The sequence below is a fragment of the Polyodon spathula genome, chromosome 14 (assembly GCF_017654505.1).
Source record: "Polyodon spathula isolate WHYD16114869_AA chromosome 14, ASM1765450v1, whole genome shotgun sequence".
Classification (NCBI taxonomy): Eukaryota; Metazoa; Chordata; class Actinopteri; order Acipenseriformes; family Polyodontidae; genus Polyodon; species Polyodon spathula.
This window is the reverse complement of record NC_054547.1, coordinates 33,452,333-33,469,887: the sequence shown is the minus strand read 5'-3', so window position 1 is coordinate 33,469,887 and position 17,555 is coordinate 33,452,333. Positions and strand designations below refer to the sequence as shown.

The following is a 17,555-nucleotide window of genomic DNA, read 5'->3' as shown; positions in this document are numbered from 1 at the left end:
GAACATTTGCAAAACACTATTCTCGTTTATTTTAGTGTGTGGCACCTAAATGTGCAGTGCATTTTCGAAGTGGGCTTTTTTTTAATGTAATAATCCAAGAATAAATATAAAATATGGATGTTAGATGTGTCTGTACAAACCCCATAAAAGCCACGTGCTCTTGCCTGTGTCTAGTCTAGTCTAGCAACAAGAGGGCGAAGTTGCCAGGCATATACTGTAGCCAAAGCGTTGTGAGTGGTACCCTTTTATCATTCCGCCGGGGCTATGTAATGCATTGTCGACTTGAACCGCATTGCTTACAAGCGGAGGGATCTGGCAGGGACTACACCCAAGAGCAGCCCGGTTGCCCAGGCTTTTCTTTCCTGTCTGAGCACACAGATTAAAGTGGGGACGTGACGGAGCTGTCGGTTCAGCTGGAGACGAAACAGCGTTTGAAATAAATACCACAACAGCAACTAAACCGAACGCAACTCTAGTTAATATTTTGAATACATTGTACATTTTAACAAAAGACGCAGATATGTCCTGGCAGAGCTACGTGGATAACCTGATGGCCGATGGCAGCTGCCAGGACTCCGCCATTGTAGGGTACACGGACGCCAAGTACGTCTGGGCAGCATCGGCCGGTGGTACTTTTGTCAGCATAACGGTAGAAACGGAAATATATATATATATATATATATATATATATATATATATATATATATATATATATATATATAAAATGTATATAAAATATATAAATGTATATTTTACTATTGGAAGCAGAACAGAGAGACATAAGATGCCTGGGGTTAGTGTTTTATGGAGAAGGCCTGTCACTGAAAAAAAAGCGTAGGATTGTGAATGTAGGAATAATTGAGAATCCATGAAATTGATTTATTCTGTAATAGCTGGCAATTTAAGCGAGTCGAGAAAGGGGTAATATGGAAAGCAACGACTAGGGCCCCTTTCCTGTATGGAATGGAATTCTGTTATATTTTTATTTCTAGGAAAATAAACTTCCATGGCAAATCAAAAATCAGTTCCTTTTATACAGACTATTCGGGGATGATAGTGGAATACAAAAGGGAATAGACTGGAATCAAGTTGATAAATCTTGCTTGTATTATTAATACAGCCCCCCCCCCCCCCCCCCCCCCCGAATGCGGTGCGGGTGTGTGTTAAAAAAAAAAAAAAAAAAAAAAAAAAAAAAAGAGGGAAAACAGGATAAAATCAGGCCGGCATGAGTACATTACGCCAATTTACTGACGTAAGTTCCTCAGAGTGTCGAGTTTTTTGCGGTTTTGCGCACTGTAATTTACGTAGTTGACTTAGTGAATCCCGGCCTCGCCGCTGCCGCCACCTTCATGTTCCCCAAGATGGCGCCTCCCCTAGTTGGGTTTATTCATTTTTGATCACTCGGTTCCTGCAATGCAACTCGCCGCATTACATTCAGCTATGCAGGTTTACTGCAGCATTGATCGTACAGGAATGCGGTTGTAAAGCGAAGCTTGAGACGGTAGAAATCTCGCCATTACATTTCATAAACATATACCGACACTCCTCCATTTTGTAGGACAGAAATGGGTTTGATGTATTTAACTATAATATAATAACCACAGAGAGCTCGACTACAGTTACGCAGACGTTGCCACTGGCATTATTAATATCATTAAGTGTATACATTCAGATCAATCTCACATGTCAGACAGCACAGGTGAGGTAGAATGTCCCATGTTTTGGTTTTATACAAGTCGTTGAGGTTAAGACCTGCCAAGATTTGGGGGTTTTAATTGAACTTTTTGCCTAATCCCACCTTTTATTGTGTCTAAGTCATTGCGGGGATCAGAATGGTTGCATACATGTGCACATTTTAAAATTAACTCCACTGCAATATATACTGACAATCGGCGATTATACATTTGACTAAGTATTGAACTTTGGTGTTTTATTTAATTCCCACCCCCCACCCCACCGCACGCACAAGCACACGCGGATTGCAGTGCGTATAATAAGATTTGTTTTAAGAGTGGGATTGTCTGCGTTTTTCATGCCCTCGTTTGAAAATACTGACAAACACCACATTTTTTTTCAAAGGAATTGTGGGGCCTGCCATGACTGTGCAGTTCTTCTGGAGGGCGACGCCTTCCTCCCTGTTAACTTGTCATTAAAATAAACATTCCAAACCGCAGCTTTCCCCCTAAGCTGTCCATAGACATACTTTAGTAATAATTGTGCTGATGCCAAAACACAAAACCGAGGAAATGAGATGACAGTTCAAGCCATGTCTTGATGTCCAGAATACAGATGCAAAACGTGACAGCTGCACCGATTTTTAAAAATTGATTCCTCAGTTAATATATATTTAATTAAAGTCTATTTAGAAACAAAGGCTAGCTAACAATACCGTTAAAAACTTGATGATAATATTAGATTGAAACCGAATTTCTGACTGATTTTTATGAAAAGAATGCGCCTAATTTTTCTTTATAAAGAACGCTAAAAGTTAAACAGCCGTTGCCAGTATACAAAAAATAAATAAACGGTGGCCTCTTAACATGTTAACCAGTGGACTAGAGTTTAGAAGAAAAAAATAACAATTACATTAGCATGTTAAGGGTTATTAGGAAACCATTATGGCAGCATAACATGAACAAATTCAGTGTCATCGCCAAAAAATGTTGTCATTTACCCAACTTTTTTTTAAGCCTTCAGAAATAGATGTACTTGTGGGCAAGGACCGGGAGGGTTTCTTCACTGGAGGCATGACCCTAGGTGCAAAGAAGTGCTCTGTGATCAGAGATAGCCTTCATGTTGAAGGTGACTGGACGATGGACATCAGGACAAAGAGTCAAGGTGGTGAGCCAACATACAACGTTTCTGTAGGCAAAGCTGGCAAAGGTAATTTCTATAATTAACTTTGGTCTTTTTAAATGCAAAAATGTGGGTGCTACAAGTTTTTTTTTTTTTTCTGCCTTGTGAAGTTTACATCTCTTGCTTAGTTTCAGCGCTTTACACATGTGAGTGAAGTATTCTGAAAGGAGAGGCACAATGTCTAAATTATACAAGTGACGAAAAACAAACTGGATAGTAACTCAAGCTGGCGCAATGGCATCCCTCAGTTTTGTAGCGCTATGTTAAAAATAAGTTTAAATGACTCAAAAGGAAGCTTTTCTCAGCATTTGTTTTTTGGCAAAGCTATTCCAGTACAATTACAGGTCATAACTTGCAAATCATGAAGTACTGCAGTTTTATACTGTTTTTTTACATTTTTTTTTTTTTACTAAATATTAAGAGAAAGTAGCCTTATTTTAACTAAACTCTAAAGTGTATTATAGTATTGTGCTAGACTGAGAATCCTAAACATTGTAAAGGAGATATGGCACTTGAAAACTGTGAATCCTGAACCCAGGTGTAGGGAACTTCTATTGGCAGCCAGTCCATAATCACTGATGCAGACTAAATTCAGCCTGCTAGTTACAAAAAGCAAGAGAATATCCAAAAGTGCAGCTGTTGAAAAGATGTATGTGTTTGTTTGTTGGTTAAATATAAATTGAACTATATGGGCAGATTTGCATCTGTTTGGTCCCGTCAGTCATAACTGGTGCATCAGGTTCTTGCTGCACTTTGGGGGAAAGAAAATAAAGTAATATTGAATTGTAATAAAAAGCAAAATCTAGTGTTAGTGATTTTTTTTTTTTTGTTTGTTTTAAAAAAACAAACTAAAACAAGCTAACTATTGTATCGGTATAAAAACAATGTAGTAAGGTAATGGTATATTGAATGTAAAAACTACATGTACTGTAGAGTAGACTGCTTGATTTTATGCATACAGTTGGAGGTCAATTTATAAACAGTAAATAAGGGCACTGTAAGTACTCATCCCTGAGGTATCTATTGTATTTGTTCAGACCAGTTCCCATGGAGATTAACCAGCTGCCCAATACAATAGTGTATTTGGGCCTACGCTGATTCAAAATGCCTTTATGGTCCCTATTCCCAAAGATCCGAGTTTAATAATATAGATATATATATATATATATATATATATATATATATATATATATATATATATATATATATATAGTACCTTATATATATATAAATATAACACGTTCATGGATAGCCATCCCCAGTTTGCTCATGTTTTGGTAAGAGAAACTGCTTGGTTGAGTAAAAACTTGCATGTATATTCTTTAACGTATCTTTTTGAAAGTATAACATATAACAACCCCCCTCCACCCTGTACAGACTCATATTTGCATACTGATAATGTACCAGGAATAAATCTTAAATTAAAATTAAACTTGGACATGTCCAGGCATTTTAAATCTTTTGTTTGTTACTTCACATTAGTAGAACTAATAAATTTATCTGCTGGGTTTTACATATTTGAACATTTAAGTTAGCTGGGGTGGGAAACATTCAAGTATTTAAATTATTATGCTTGATGAGTTAAATATTTGAATGTTTGTCTTTGAATAAAGAATGGGTAAGTTCTTTCTAACCTGTTTCAATTTGTAACTTTCTCCTGATTTTCAATTTCAGCATTCTTTTGTGCTAGCACAAGTTTACAGTATCAAACTGTAAAATCCAACTAACTGCCTGACCACCCTCTATACCCTCCATTATTCTTCTGTTTTTATTTGACTTTCTCTAATCTGAATGCTTTCTTCCTAACTTCTGTCACATGTTTCTAAACTTCCCTTTCCTGTTCTTTTCTTTCAGTCTTGGTTCTTGTAATGGGAAAAGAAGGGGTCCATGGAGGCGGATTGAATAAGAAGGCATACTCAATGGCAAAATACTTGAGGGATTCTGGGTTCTAGTTTACATGCAGCTCATTGTTATGTAGTTAATTGAAGAAAAGAAAAAAAAAAAAGAGAAAATAAGAAAACAAATATATATTGCTATTAATTTCCCATTTAAGTTGTCACATTAACGTCTTGGAAAAATTAATAGCAATGAAAGGTTGTGGGGTATAAGAACCTATGTCTCCTTTTGTTATCCTTGTGTTGGTGGGGAAAGGTGGGTTTTTTTTTTCTTCCCAATTATGTTCAATTTTTTTTTTTTTTTTTTTGTTTCCTTGTGTACTCCAGCATTGGTTTTAGTCATGGGCAAGGATGGTATCCATGGAGGGCAGCTCAACAAGAAAGCATATACCATGGCTGAATACCTGAGGAAGTCTGGATATTAAGCAGCTTCACCCCATCCACCTAGCAACTCATTCTCATCACCACCCAGTTGCGTTGGCAGTGCTACCAGACTAGTTGGTAGTTGCATTCTTTTCTTTTTTTTTTTTTTTTTTTTTTTTTACACTTTTTTCTGATGTCTTTTTTTGATCCTTTTCCCCCTTCCGTGTTTATTTATATACTTTAACACTGTGTACCAAATCCATTCTGGCACCATTGTTGCAACATAGTTCATGAATAAGCATGTTATACATTTTAACATTGCAAAAAAAAAGAAAAAAAAATTACAAAAAAAAAAAAAAAAAAAACAAAAAAAAAATTGGCCAATATGTTAAATCTGGGCTCTGCTTAGTGTTAACATAGAGAACTGTTGGCAAAAATGAAGAACAAAAATTAAATGAAGGACAACTAAATTTTAGTAGTACAATCTTGAATTGATTGATGCACTTTGAGCAGAAACTGATCGCAGTTAGTCTTCCTTTTCTAGAGCTTGTCTGGGAGAGATGCATGCATATATTGGCTAGTTTGACTCCTCCCCCACCATTCTCCTTTGTTTTTCGCTTGCCATGCTTGAACCCAAAGGTGACAGTCCAGCGTTACAAGAGGTGTGCTTTCCTCTATTATTAACCACTCTACCTTTCTTTTCCTTTTAATATTGCAGCTGACATCTGTTTGAGTTGCAGAATCCTGCATCAATGCTTTTTTGCTGTTGCGCTCAGACATGGTCTTGCAAGTTACATTTCGAATAAGTTGTCTGATTATTTCAAGTGCAATGGTAAAACTGCAGGTGGCATTTCCTCCCATGACCTCTTCATCACATGCTTGACTTTATAATCTCCATGGACATTCCATCGTTACAATAGCTTAAGCACTTACGTATTGTTTGCCAGCTCCTGTAATATGTTTTTTTTTTTTTTTTTTTTTTTTTTTTTTTTAAAAAAGGCTGCCATTTTGGAAAGTAGATATCCCAACAGAACCACCTGGAGTGTGTCCAGTTTCAATTTTTTCATAGGACCAATTTTAGTTGCAGCTTGGGATTTTACAAAACTGAACTACATTGTTGTAAAGGACAACTGCCAGTTTCAACTACATACTACAGACACACTACTGTAATCCATTGTCCGATGACCTGAAGTGGTAAAAACTGCACAAACACCAGTGTGTGAGTTGGGGATGGCAGTCTCATCATTTGACACAACCTAAAGCAAATTGATTACTCTTGACCCTGTAAGCCTGTGCTTTAGGAAAAGTGGAATAAATTACCTTGTGCTCTAGTCATCAACTGAAAGATGTGTTATCAAACTGCCTGTTAAAACCCGGTACTAAATGTATGTCCAATTTAAAAATAAAAATAAAAACTGAAGTTTAAGTTCTGTATACATTAAATAAATTGGAGATGGTATTGGTTGGAATAAGCAAACTTGGTTGTCTTGTGAAAAACTTTATACGAAATCTGTGTATCCTGTGCCATAATGTTGTAGAGATATGATCTGTTGCTATTGTGAGATGGATTTTAACTGCTGCCCAGCAAGGAGTCAGTCAGATGGCACCTCCTTAGGGACATTTTAGCATATGCTTGAAATGTTCAGGCCTTGTGGAATATGTACAGATTAAAAAAACAAACAAAAAAATAATAATCTTGTTGCTGTTTTACGTTCATTTCTTTCCCTGCACTTTTTTCTTACACTGGGATAGTCTAACTCATCTGATTTTAATATGCATTTAAACAAAATGCCATAGATTGATAAACCACCTTGTTTACAGACAGATGAAATAAATTTATTCCAACCAGAAGAGCTGTGGGTGTGTTCTTGTTTCCTTTATTAACTACCCTCAAATTCTAAATCTTGAATTCAACATTTTTTTGTGTTTTGTTTTCATTTTATATGAGAAATGGGTACAAATTCTTGAAATATTCTGTTAAATATGTGGATTATCAAGTCACAGTAGACCAAAGGGAACAAGGCACCTGAAAACATGGTATTTAAAGCACATGATATGTTTTCTCCCCTCTGTTTATCTGTGTTTTGCATTTATTGTGGGATATCTCAAATATAACCCATTACTTGGTAAAAGTACAGGAATTTGTGCCATAACAATATACATGTTAACATTATTGTTTATGCACCCCACCCACCCCAACTGTTATCACTTTGTGGGCATGATTTGATTTACCCATAAAATGTGTTTCTGCTATAATAGCTGCCAAGACAGGTATGTTAATGGTAATTAGAAAGCAAGTGGTGAGTTTAATGGACAACTAATGTCGCACCCCAGACATTACTATTCTTTGAAAAAAAAACAGCAGGGTATCTTAATGCTATTTTAAGCCACTTTACATACATAATCCATAAACCCCTAATTTGTGTTTATGAATGATTTCACATTAATTTGAATGTTCAACATTTCACAGTATTCTATAAAGGCTTCAAAAGCTTCACTATGCCTCAGCCTGATGTGTGCTTTGTCTGTATTATTTCCTGTTGCTTAAATAAAGAGAATCGTATTACATACTGATATTTTAAGAATGCCTCTGAAAATATTTAATAAAAGCAAGAAACTGAGTTACACACATCACTTTCCAGGGTAAGTTTTCATAGAGATAATCCTACTCCCCATCTGAATTACATTAATACAAGTATAACATTGATTATTAAAAGTGTAGACCTCATAATGGTTTGAGTTAAGATATTAACTGCATCCAATTGTTTATGTGAGGAGTACACTTGGGTTCTGATGAAGACAATCATTCTTAAAACATTTGATTGAATTTACAGAATACATTTAATTATTTGATTATTTAGGGTTAAAAGTATAAATATACACATACTACAAAGAAAATACGGTCTGCACCATTCAATTGTAGGATTTCCTGCCATATGCCACAAGACAGCCGTGTTAAGAATACATGCAATTTGCCATCAGTTTGATTTTGTCATAATTTTCATGCAGGCATGTGTCTTATAATTTACTTAATGGAATATTTAAAACTAAATCAAATGAGCGGAATAAACTTCGACTCTGACAGAATTGATCTGTTGCATAAGTTTTGCCAGGATGCTCTTGAATTTTTTTTTTTTTTTCCCCTTGATAAATCATACTTAGAATTATGAGGTGCCTCATCACGAGGAACACATACCTGGTCTATTACAGCAACATAGTTAAAAAAACAAAACAAAGGCAATATAAGAGGTCCTTTATTATCTACAGTTTGTGCATTGTGCGTGTTATTAACTTCAAAAAGCAAACCTTATTTTAATCCATATAATTTTTAATGGTGATGTGCTAGACATTGATATAGAACAAGCCCGAAAACTGGCAATACTCCAGACAATTATTTATTATATATATTATTATATATATATATATATATATATATATATATATATATATATATATATATATATATATATATAATCATTTATAATCCCATCTCATTGCATAAAGACAACCTTCTCCTCCATTTATATTACATAATCCCCTATTAAGGAAGACCTAATGAAAATCCATCAGGTTATATACACACACACATACATGCACAGTATAGTATGAAAAAGTTTGTTATGTATAGATGATACTGCTGCAGATTCTGTACACATTACATTATTGCAATTACTTTAGTACTAAATTTCATAACCTTCTGACAGTGGCATACAAAATATGTAAGCAACAAATTTGTACTTCTCTATACATTATATACACTTAAACAGTAGCTCTCGATATTAAAAACGGTATAGATGGGCTGTGTGTGTTTTCTAAGTGCAGATATATGGTGCTATTCCTAAGTATGCAAAATGCACTTCTCACAGTGGATATTATAGTCAACAAAACTTTCACTGTACTGTCAATGCAGAATATGCTGAATAACTGAACTACATTCTTTGGCCATACTTTTAACATGACATAGATATGTAATGAGACCCTTGGAAAATGCAATTTTTAAGATTATCTTTTTCTTTGGTACACTAAATGCAACTGCTAACACCTCATTTAGGAAGTGTTGCTTTTCAACAGAGTAATCTAGTGACAAAAAAACCATAACAAAAAAACTGGAAATAACACCTGAAACCACGACACAATTTAGTATGAAGAAGAATTCGTGTGGAGGACAGTGACGGAATCAAGCATTGGCGTGGGTTTTGGTGGCTGTGTCGCCATCACAGTGACTCTGCTGCAGCTGAACAACCACAGTCTCCACACTCGCTGCTTCCTCCTCGGACTGGCTGCTGTCAATCTCAGGATCGTCGTCATCCTCGTACTCCGAGGACTCTATCGCTTCCTGGCGGGACCGAGACTCGGACATGGTGCCGAACGAGTGAGCGCTGGTGGAGGCGAGAGATCTCAGCAGAGGCGTGCTTTCTGAAACGTCGTCGTTCTCCTCGTGACTGCTGTCTGCCTCGTCAGTGTCAGAGTCCGAATCTCCCTGTGAAGGCACCACCTTCTGCTTGCAAACAGGGCAGGTTTTCTTAGTTTTAGTCAGCCAGGGATCAACACATTTGCAATGGTAAGCTAGAAGAAAAAAAAAAAAAAAACACAATTGCAAAATTATTATGATTACACATATCATGGCATCAGCAAGGTAAGGCGGCTGCTTGGGTTTGAACTACTTTCAGAGATGAAAACTGCTTCTGATTTTTACTTATTCCAGGTTTAAATTAAGGGAACAGCATGGACTGGCTGAAACTGCCATGCAACTACATACTATAAATAAAGGAAAATACAATATATATGCACAACACATAAAAACAATATCTGAAATACAATACCTCTCATGTTGCGCAAAAAAAAAAACACCCCAAAAAAACAGTTTGGATATACAAATGACGCATCATTTTATTTCCAACTCCCTTGTGTACCCTAATGCTAAACTGAGTTTAGGGGAACCTTTTGTTCTATTGCTTCCACACATCCGAATGACAGTGTGTTCATTTACAGAGAAGGAAAGAGCCTTGGGTATTGAACGACTTTTTCTAGAAAAGGTGAAACAGAACTCAGGAAACTAATATGTGCCTCTCTTTCAGCAGCTAAACAGTCTTGGTTCGTTTACTTTGTGACACTGTCAGCCAATTAGTCCAGGGAAGGGTAATTATTCAGCATCTAAGTTGGAGCTTCTTGTGCAAGTTACAGAAATACTCTCTCAAGTCTTACCCTGGGGAAGCTTGGTTTTGCTGCCTCTGGGGTGTCCATCATCCACATAACCCCTGGTGTTAAATTTCAGTTGCTTGCAATTTACTGCAGTAACTTGCTATTTTCAACTGTCCTACAATTAAGAAGTGACAGCTTCACTATATTAATAATGCTGCATTTGTAGAAATCATATATAAATGGAATATTCTGTATATTGTTTTGGACGTCACCTACATCATTTTGACTGTCAGCATTTTCTGCGATGTGAACATGGAGGTGTGGGTTTTAACAAGCTAACAAGCACAAGTCACCAATGGAAACTATTATTATTAATATTATTACTGATCTCTGTTCCCACGTTATTCATCTTTGGGAGTTGTGACTCCTAGTCAGTAACATAAATAATTAATAAAACATAATTAAGTAAATACACACATATATTTATACATGATGTGCTCTCTAGGTGTGCTAGTTGGAGAAGTCCGTGCCTTGTTAAAGGCAGTGCATGAAATCCACTTACCATGGGAGCAAGGTAGCACTCTCAGCTTGTCTCCTTCTTCATAGTCATCTAGACAGATGGCACAAACATCATATACATCTCCTGCAACAACAAATAATAATCCATACAACATTAATATAATTCACTTTCAAAATATGTATAAATACACTAAATTTACTAGAAGACTACAAATAAACAACCTCATAACTTTTAGCTTGAGTGACTAAATATATATTTTTTATTGACACCACCAACATCCACCTTCAAGATCACAAGGTATAGTTGCAATGCTGATGCTGCCCACTTCACATCCCCATTCCTAAGCAATAGGCTATTCAGAGTGTAAAGGTCCCATTGGTCATGTAAGCCTGGGGTTGCTGTCTTTACTCTCTTGGAGTCAGATATGCAAACACACACACAAGCTTAAAAACCTCAACTGCTCTCTGAACAGATTCTGGAACCAGAGATGAAACTGAAGTGTTTTTAGTAAAGGAAAGAGCACACCCAGTCTTCCACTCAAAGCAGAATTACATTTGTGATTATCCAAATAACCTTTCTAGGGAGTACCCTCTATGATTTCTATTTTATATGTAAACAATAAATGGATATAATTCAACTAGCAGCAGGTCTGTTGGCCTGATACTAGAGTGGGACATATTAAAATAATTAAAACTTGCCTCTGGTACAGCAACAATTAAGAGTATACTGTAGCAAGTAAGTTCATGTGTGCCGCGTTAGGAAAAACAACAAGCCAGGAGGAAAACAAAAATAAACAGCGCTGCAAGCAGGAACAACTTGCAATCCCAGTTCAGAAGCAGTAATACAATGAATTCATAAAGACTGAGGAGACTGAAAACAAAAAAAATAGACATGACTACTTTAAAACCTTTAAATGAATTCTTTCTTGAAAAGAAAAACGCCTCGGTAAAGGCGCTCTGCTTGAAGTGCAGGATCCGCCCTATAGCCTGGATGTCGCCGGTTCCCAGGGGGCGGCACACCACTGGCTGAGGGGGTTTGTGGAGAGTTTAGGTTGGCCAGGGTGTCCTCAGCTCACCGCGTACCAGCGACCCCTGTGGTCTGACCAGACGCCTGCAGGCTTGCCTGTAAGCTGCGTTGTCCTCCGACGCTGTAGCGCCGAGGTGGCCGCATGTTGAGTCTGCAGTGAAAAGAAACTGTCGGCTGACTGCACACGCTTTGGAGGACAGTGTGTGTTCGTCTTCGCCGCTCCAGAGTCAATGCAGGGGTGGTAGCGGTGAGCCGAGCTTAAATAATAATTAGATATCCTAAATTAACATTGCAACATTATTTTCAAAGACTTAAGCACACTTCTTAAGACTGACCAGTAAAAATACTCCTTTAGTTTCAGCTTATAAAAGGGGGGGCGCTATCCTCAGCATACCAACTTCAGGAACTCATAATGTGCTGCTTTGGAATTTGAAAACACTTTTCATCCAATTTCTGCCAGAGAAGCTCAACTCAAATGACATTTGAATGTTTATGAAGTTATAAATGAACATGTTTTTCCACGCTCTCCCGAATCCTGTCAAGACTTTGTGACCGTAGAAGGAAGAACCTCAATTATTACCCTCCACTGTATTGATGACTCATTTCTGCTGTCTACTGTGCTTTTCTAGGATAAAAGTAAAGCCGAGATAGAAAAACAAGTTAATAGAAACAAAACTTTAAATAGGAATCATTGATGTTAAAACTGCATTGTATTCTGAAAATTGAACTCTTTCATGGCTAAGAAAGCATTTTAGAAATAGACTGTTTCTGGAGCGCTCTGAGAAAGTGTGTGATCTATTTTACATTACATCTGACCCAGTGATTATAGGGGTGTCAGAGAACACATCTGCTAATTTTAAGATGCAAGTATATTACAGCAAACCCCACAGCTTCAAAACACAACTATAGTCAGTTTGTCTTTTTCTGGTTTTATAAAAATACAGATTCTGTTAGCCAAATGGTAATTTCAAAAATAAAATGTTCAACGTTTTTATATGAAACAATGTGAACACCAAGCCTTTTAAACCCTGTACCAACCCAAATTTTTATATTTATATTTATATTTTATATATACACACACACACACACACGCACTAAAAAAATACTCACTAAATTTAAATGTGTAAAAATATGCATAGCAATTTTGCTGCACAGCTTGTCTGCCTCCCCTCTCGTCTCCCCTACAACTTCCACTAACAATTACATTTCCCAGAATACAATGTCTTCAGTACACCTGTACAAAAGAAAAACCAACCCAACAAACATTATCAAATCTCTGGAGCGCCCTGCTGTCTTTGCAGCCAACTCGCAGCAAGAACAAGAATAAGAAATGAAAACACCCCAGAGTCCAGCTACAAATCCAGCTGGAACCATCATCAGAGGCAACAGCTAAAAAAGGTGTCTATATTAAACAAACTGTTTTATAACTTGTTCATGCACTTCCTTACTTTATCTATCTGTATAGCTTTATACTGAAGTTTTAAAATGCTCACTGAGTTTTTGAATGTTAAAATATAAGCAACATAATTAAATTTGCAGAGTCTGTGCGATACCTCGAAAAAATGCGCAGAGTCAATAAAGAACCTTGTAGAACACATGCGTGGTTGTACAGTAGTTCAAAGTAACATGCTTTCTTCCCTTTTTGCACTAGTTGCTACATAAAGGCTGCATGTATGCAATATACTAACAAGTGTGAGTAATGTTCTGCTATGGGATGTGGAACTGATCATATGAGTAAAGGCAAAGCTAAAATAACTCACTTAGTGATAAAGGCATTCGTGTGTGAATGGTATCAACTTTGCACACACCTAGCAACAATTATGAGGTTATATGTATTTATATACCTTGGTTTCCATAACATTATATTATGTATATAACAGTATATAAAAGAACTTCTGGTAAAGGATGCTTTCGGTAAAAGAAAATACTGGAGAGACTGCAATAATAATGGAATAATGAATAAGCAACTCTTTGCAATTAGCTATGTTAGCCAGATTAAGTGGAGTAAAAAAAAAAGGCAAGCTAGCCCTTATGAAACTTTAATACAGTAATTTTGCTTCATCCCACTTTGCAATGACTTTACTATGTGAAACAAAGAAAAGAAAGACATTGTGACAGGTTCAGAAGGAAAGCTCATTCTCTTCTGAAACATACACATCTTCAGCTGTTTAGGAAGCCCAGGTCTAAAGGAAACACAATTATGACTGCCAATATATCAAAGCATTTAATAAAGAAAATGTATGAGGCCCCCTTATGTCTTAAATGTATGCAATTATAACATTCGTTTGAGATAATTAAGCTGTTAATTATGGTAAACAGGACAATTACAAGTTCACTTTCTCCCCCACTATAATTCCCACAAATTTTGTTTAACATCTGTCAGCTTTTTGTGTATGTGTGTTTTAATTAACTTATAATTTATAAAGCCACAGACTGATTTGTAAACGTCAGCAGAATGATCAATGGTTAACTACTGCGTGCTGATTCAACAGCTGGAAATTTCCAACAGGCTTTCTTTCAGTCTTTGGGCTACTGCTGTTTTCAATTGCAACAGCAGCCTTGTCATCATGCTGAAATAGAATTTGTCTGCATCACACTAGTGCCTTCAACAGCACCAGCAAGACTATGGAAACTGCATCATGAATGCGTTTATTTTCCATTTTGGTCTAGTGAAGTGCATTACAATAGCCACATGGTCTCCAATTCTATAGTAAAGCAGTTCTTAGTTTATTTCCTTGTTGGATGAAAGCAATGCTTTTTTTTTTTTTAAATTACACTCTTATTTTTTTTATTACACCCTCCCTCACCAAACAAACCCAGCAGGCCTTAACTGGGAGAGCAAGCGGATATCATTAAAAAAAAAAATTTTTTTTTGAGGAATATCCACAAGGCAGATCAGAAAGTTGAGGGAGATTTGGTTGCCTGCTTACACCACAGCAATTAACTGGCACATAAACAGCCATTGCAATTAATGCAAGCCAGACTTCCTTCTTACGCAGTGCTGCTCCTCTGATATTGTTGACAAAATGAAAAACCAAAGATTTCCAGAAGGATAGCAGATGCAGAAAAGTAACGTGAACCTTTAAGGCGAGCGTTCTAATAACCCAGTAATTATACACCCACCCCCCGTTATATCACCCCTCGCTACACCGCGGATTCGGACATATCGCGGTCCTGGAGTTGGCTCCCCATTTTTACTGTTTAACTGCATGCCTTAGCTGCAATATGTTCATAGACACTTAGAATTACTGTTCGTTTTATTTCGTACTGCACATCACAAACAACATACAAAACAAAGCATTCATAACGTAGTTATCATATACACACGCCTTGCACAATAACACAAAGCAAATTAAATATCTACCTGCTGAAGCACTTTTTATTTTAGCCAACGAGGTGTTCACATGTGGCAGCAATAGCCACAAGGCAGTAACGTCAGCTCCCTAGCAACAAGCCCCCTATGTTGTTGTCGGGAATGGATAATTTCAATGCAGCGGGCTGTGCATTTGAGAAAGGAGAGGAAGACTCATGAAATTAATTGGAGACTGAAGTTGATGAGAAGCAATTACCCTCTGCTGTACGAATTAAAATGGTGTGCTGCTTTTTATACGAAAAATGAGAAAAAGCAGGTTGAGTAGAAGATTTATACTGGACCCTGACGCAACCCGATAAAACGAGGGAGTGGTTGAATATTTGTTGTTATTAGCCTATTTGTTTTTCTATGGGTCTCTCGCTATATCATGGCCCTCGATATATAGTGGATTTATTTTGGACCCCGACACCCACAATATATCGAGTGGGTGGGTATATATATATATATATATATATATATATACACACACACACACATACACACACACACATACACACACATATATATACACATATACACACAAATGTGAATTTACAACATTTGTATTTTACTTATGATACTGGAATGTAATAAAACAGAGACCCAATCACGGGTGATTTTGTTCAAGATAGAAACAGTGACAGTTCAGTTTCCGTGGCAATTCAGTACATAAAATGGATTGGTTTGTGGTGCTTGAAAAGCGCCACTGTGCAGGTTCTTCAACGTCTTAAAAAAACAAAAGTTTGGAAATATGAAGAAAGTCACTTGGAAAATCAGATTTATCTTAGCTTTCCAACAAAAACAAAAATTGTAATTCAAAAACTGTTCAGAACCCCTGATCGGAGTGCTTGGATGCTACATTAAAAGCAGAAGACATTCTTAATCTGGAGAATTAGGTTTTGTTCTTGGCATCACATTATGGAAAATGGCCTGGCAGCGACGTGACCAAAAAAAAAAAAAAAACATACAATAAGAACCAAGACAAACATACTGACATCACCACAGTCTCTGATAAGGCTGAAGCTGCACCAAACATCCCACATAATAACTCCTGCATTGAACATCAATGAGCTTCAGTCCTCATCTGCAGGGTTACACATGGGAAAGGCGCAGTGCAGAACCTGCATGACATTAAAACAATGCCCACAAGCTACCAATCTGCTGTGGTAGATAATAATGTCACTTACTAGAATTCTCAGGTCAGTCCAAGTGCCGAAAACTATTTATTATATTATCCCCACATACATGAGATACATCAAAAAGGCCACCTCTATATAAAACACTACCAGTTTAGCAGAGCGTTCTGATGATTCAAACCTGTACTAAAAGAAACACTTGTACAGTCAGCAACACTATAAAATTTTCACTTCAGTGATGGTTAAAATGCGTGCGACACATACCTGACTATTTCCTTTTGGCCCGTTCCAACCCTTGTATCTTTTTTTTTGTGTTCCTTGAAAAACAGATAATATCAAAAATACATATCTAAAAGGACTGTTTTAAAATAAGCAGGCTTCCATTTAGATGTACTGCACTGGTTTTGTTGGTAGAGTACTATATTTAACAGAAAAATAGTATTTTAATTCAGAACGACATGATTCTGAAAATATCACTTGCTAAAACTAAAAGAGAGACGACAAGATTAAAAGAAAAACCCCACAACACCATTAAAACATTATCCAACAATTAAAACAGTATCCGAAGTCAGTATTTAAAATCGCAGAATACATTGTTCGAGGAGGCCCGAATCTCACAGTTCACTTGCAAATGAAAAAGCTCAAAAGATCACAGAAGAAAAAAAACACCCATCACAGTACCTAAAATTGTTTAATGATTAACTGTTACATTACCCTAGTTTGTCTTGTTTGCTTTGTTTTGGCTGCATTTGTCATGTGAAACTGGAGGAAACACTGTGTAACTACAAAGTACAAGAGACTGATTTGGCATTACATATATATAAAATGGGGATCGATTTTACTCTTAATACAAGGGTGGTAAAACACTATTGATGTGTATCTATGTAATGGATATCTGAGTGCCGACTGTATACAAGTCTCACCTGGCTGGACATAAAGGCAACCTGTCACTAAAGACCTTGTGGTTCTGAAACAGATTTGACAGTACAAACCATACTGTATGTTTCTAGTCTAATAAATGGAGAGTATCAGTTTTCATAGCATATTCAAAACGGTGCTAAAGGCAGTTACTAAAATAGGAAAAGAAGCTGGAAGTAGATTGAGGCAAAGCATTACAAACATTATTTGTAGATATATAAGATCGCATTCACAGTTTTTAAATGTAAATGCACAAATACATTGCTAACAATGTTAGAAACCTACCTCTTTGCATGAAATCAGGTGAATCTCCAGGGCATGAGGCTGCAGCCTCCGATTAAAGTGAC

The 17,555-nt window shown here is 36.6% G+C and overlaps 2 protein-coding genes across 6 annotated transcripts in view; one reads left to right on the top strand and one right to left on the bottom strand.

Annotated features, from left to right (window-relative positions):
* The first annotated feature begins 304 nt into the window (after positions 1-304).
* LOC121327375 (profilin-2) lies at positions 305-6,097 on the top strand. Of its 2 annotated transcripts, none has more exons than XM_041271359.1 (3): positions 305-649; positions 2,691-2,883; positions 4,711-5,071. In XM_041271359.1, exons 1-3 carry the CDS (start codon positions 521-523, stop codon positions 4,806-4,808), a joined length of 420 nt encoding a protein of 139 aa, XP_041127293.1. In that variant the 5' UTR covers positions 305-520; the 3' UTR covers positions 4,809-5,071. The 2 variants fall into 2 exon arrangements, with proteins under 2 accessions (XP_041127293.1, XP_041127292.1); XM_041271358.1 differs by lacking the exon at positions 4,711-5,071 and adding an exon at positions 5,079-6,097 and having other exon boundaries at positions 318-649.
* Positions 6,098-8,577: 2,480 nt separating this feature from the next.
* LOC121327373 (E3 ubiquitin-protein ligase RNF13-like) overlaps positions 8,578-17,555 on the bottom strand; it is a 35,613-nt gene continuing 26,635 nt past the window's right edge. For all 4 annotated transcript variants that reach the window (XM_041271355.1, XM_041271354.1, XM_041271356.1 and 1 more), the window contains 2 exons: positions 10,819-10,899; positions 8,578-9,680 (listed from right to left, as the gene is read on the bottom strand). In XM_041271355.1, coding sequence (XP_041127289.1) covers positions 9,292-9,680; positions 10,819-10,899 — 470 coding nt within the window. In that variant the 3' untranslated portion in view covers positions 8,578-9,291. The remainder of the gene's footprint in view (positions 9,681-10,818; positions 10,900-17,555) is intronic.